This window comes from Mus caroli, unplaced genomic scaffold, assembly GCF_900094665.2.
Source record: "Mus caroli unplaced genomic scaffold, CAROLI_EIJ_v1.1 scaffold_8061_1, whole genome shotgun sequence".
Classification (NCBI taxonomy): Eukaryota; Metazoa; Chordata; class Mammalia; order Rodentia; family Muridae; genus Mus; species Mus caroli.
Window position 1 is genome coordinate 7,074 of NW_018389665.1, and position 3,278 is coordinate 10,351.

General features: G+C 35.1%; 1 protein-coding gene across 1 annotated transcript; it reads right to left on the bottom strand.

Moving 5' to 3' along the window:
• Positions 1-506: 506 nt before the first annotated feature.
• LOC110288232 (olfactory receptor 143-like) lies at positions 507-1,466 on the bottom strand. The gene has a single exon (XM_021154636.1). The coding sequence runs from the start codon at positions 1,455-1,457 to the stop codon at positions 507-509; it is 951 nt and encodes a 316-aa protein (XP_021010295.1). The 5' UTR covers positions 1,458-1,466.
• Positions 1,467-3,278: the final 1,812 nt, after the last annotated feature.

Genomic DNA, 3,278 nt, shown 5'->3' on the forward strand with positions numbered 1-3,278 from the left:
ACAAAACATCTTCTTATAAAAATACTGTCGAAGTTAGTGATATTTGATCAGTCTGAATGTAAAATTGGCCTCGTTAAAATGCAATTTTTCATAAAGTCTCTCTTTTATTGAAATTCTTACATGTTTTTAAAGAATTGAAACAGGAAAAGCTTTACAAAATCCTCTCTGCAAACAACAACACAAGTAAACTTATTAGAAAACATTCAACTCCATGGCTTCCTGTTGTTGTAAAAATATATAGATAAATAGTAGAATTGTCTTGATATACAAAAAATGTGTCATACAAAGATGAAGCTACAACCTCATTCAGGATGCATTCCAGATCATAAATATTTTCTTATCCTCACATAAGAAAATCAAGAATTATTGTTCAGGAAAGTGAAGAAATAATAACATGGAAATCTTGCAAGCCTATAAAACAAAAGGTGAATGAAAGAAAAGAGAATATCAAAAAGAAGATTATAAGAAATTGAAGTGGAGAGAAAGAACCAATTTGGAAACATGGACTATGGCAGCCCCAGTGATTCACTCACTGTGAGTCTCCTTAGTGTTCTCTTTAGAGCAAGCTTGACTTCCTTATTCCTGAGACTGTAAATAAAGGGATTCAGCAAAGGCATCAAAAATGTACAAAATAGACAAAAAAATTTCCCCTGATTCACAGATTCATCAGATGATGTTTTGACATGTGTAAGCATAGCAAATCCATAAAACAGGACAACAGTCATTATGTGAGAACTACAGGTGCTCATGGCTTTGGACAAACCCTTACTTGATAACTGAGTGATATTAAAAAGAATCAGAGCATAGGAGGTTAAGATGAGAAAGCTAGATGCAAGAACTACTATGCTTACAAAAACAGAACTCACAAGCTCATTGGCATAGGTGCTGCTGCAGGAGAGCTGGAGAAGGGGGAAGATATCACACATGTAATGGTTGATGATGTTTGAACCACAAAAGTTGAGCCTGATCATGCACCCTGTATGTACAATTGCACCAACAATTCCCATCAAGTATGAACCAAACATCATCAGGGAACATGTCATAGGAGACATGATGACCATGTACAGAAGGGGTTGACAGATGGCAACATAGCGATCATAGGCCATGGCTGTCAACAAATAGCACTCTGAATTGGCAAAAAAGCACATGAAAAACAGCTGTGTCATGCATCCTGTAAAAGAAATTATGTTCTTCTCTAAGACAAAACTCATTAGTGTTTTGGGAGTAAAGGCAAATGAATAGCACAAATCAATAAAAGACAGATTGAAGAGAAAAAAGTACATAGGTGTCTGAAGGTTTGTATTGCAGCAAATAAGACTCATTAAACTCAAGTTTCCCACCACAGTGATTAAACAGTTCACCAAGAACAGGAAAAACAGGGGCATCTGGAGTTCAGGTTGCTCTGTCAGTCCAGTGAGAATGAACTCAGTCACAGAAGAATCATTCCCCATAGCCATTTATATCATCAGTAGATCTGTAGAAACAATGGTGAAGGGTCATTAGCAAGGACTCTGTCAGTGATTTAAAAAGGACAGTTGGGTGCTGGAGGTGCTAGAGAGATAGCTCATGCGTTAAAGACTGGGCTCACAGGACAATTACAGCTGTTTGTTACAAGTTTATGGTTGTCTAAAGTCACTCCACAAAGTATTCAAAGAACATACTTCCCATTCCTGAGAAATCTCTACTTCTTCTTTCTTATCAATGACTAGCATCAATAGTGAGAAGATACTGGCAGAATTTCTGAAGTATTTAAACAATATTTCTTCCCTTTTCTTTAATCTTCATTAGGAATTAGGAACAGAAAGAGAAATAAGCAGGCTCTGTCTCTCGAAATAATGACTCATAGCTTTGCGGTTTGTTTGTTTGTTTGTTTGGTTGGTTGGTTTTTTTTGAAGGGATAGTATGAAGGTAAAGACAATTGATGAGATGCTCACCTCTGTTCCCCTAAATATGTAACTGCTGATGAATCTCACAGTTCCTTTCACTCCAATAACCTAAGGATTTTAAGTTTAAGATGATGAAGGGGTATTAGCCATCAGTAAAATTCTGGCTCTGGCCTCCTATAGTATCTATGTCTGGTGTATGATATGATTTCAGATTGAGAATCTCTTTAAAATGTTCTCTATTTGCACAAAAGAAAATAATAATCTCATTTGTGTATCCGATTTATCATTTCACTCAAATGAGACTCTTATAACTTAGCATTCTGGGAATATATATTGTAAGTAGTTCTCTCCTTGAGGGCCCATCCTAGGTTGAGTAAGTCCCTTAACAGAAAAAAAAATAAAAGAAACTCTGATTACATCATGTATTGTGGATATAAACATTCTATCTTTTTAGATTCAAGGTTATGCTTGGTTTGTAATTCCCCATCAGGAATAACTAATTCCCTGAGCAGAACATTGACTGTTCCCTTCAGAATTCTACTCACTATGCCCTGCTCAACTCTGCAAGAGAAAAATCCAAGGTCATACTAACTTGCCATTTCTAGTAATTTTCTACAAACCTATATAATTGCATCAGTAACTACAAGTTCATAGATAAACAATTTACAAATGAGATTTTGGAGCAAAGATGTTGATAGAAAAGAAATAGGCACTCTAGACAACTGAGTTAAAATCTAGACTTTTCTAATTCTTAACAATGGAATTGTATACCAAGGTTATAATTTCTCTGGCCTTGTAAATTTATATTTACATAATTATATTGCTATGGAAAGCTATAAAATTGGGTTCATGGAAAAGGGTCTGGAATATGTCTCAGTAGTAGAAACCTTATTTTGCATACAGGAGACTCTGGGTTTAATCTCAGCATTCAAACAGTGAAAATAATAGTAATATGAAGGAAGACCGAAGAACTACTGTATCATATTCTTGTTTTAATTGAATTAGATGTTCCATATAATGTAACATATAAGACTCTCCTAGACAAATAGGACAGTGTTATTCCTCTTTCCTATTCTATATCTGTATGCAGATTAATCAGGATTTCTCATGTCCATTATAATGGACATTCAGAGGAAGTAAATATATGTTATCTTATCTCCCCTTTTCACTCATTTTCTTTCTCTGAGAGTGCTTTCACAGGAAAGTTTTTACAACTTAGTAATAAACATTATAGTCACTTTTCATAGTGTCCCTTTTTTTTCTTTAAACTTTTACTACCAGGCTGAAAGATAGAGTTCCTCTTGAGATACAACAAAGGCCACATTACTTAATCCCCTGCTGTTAGGCTACAGTTGCTAATCCTCTAAACCAGCAGCTTTTTACCCTTAGAAA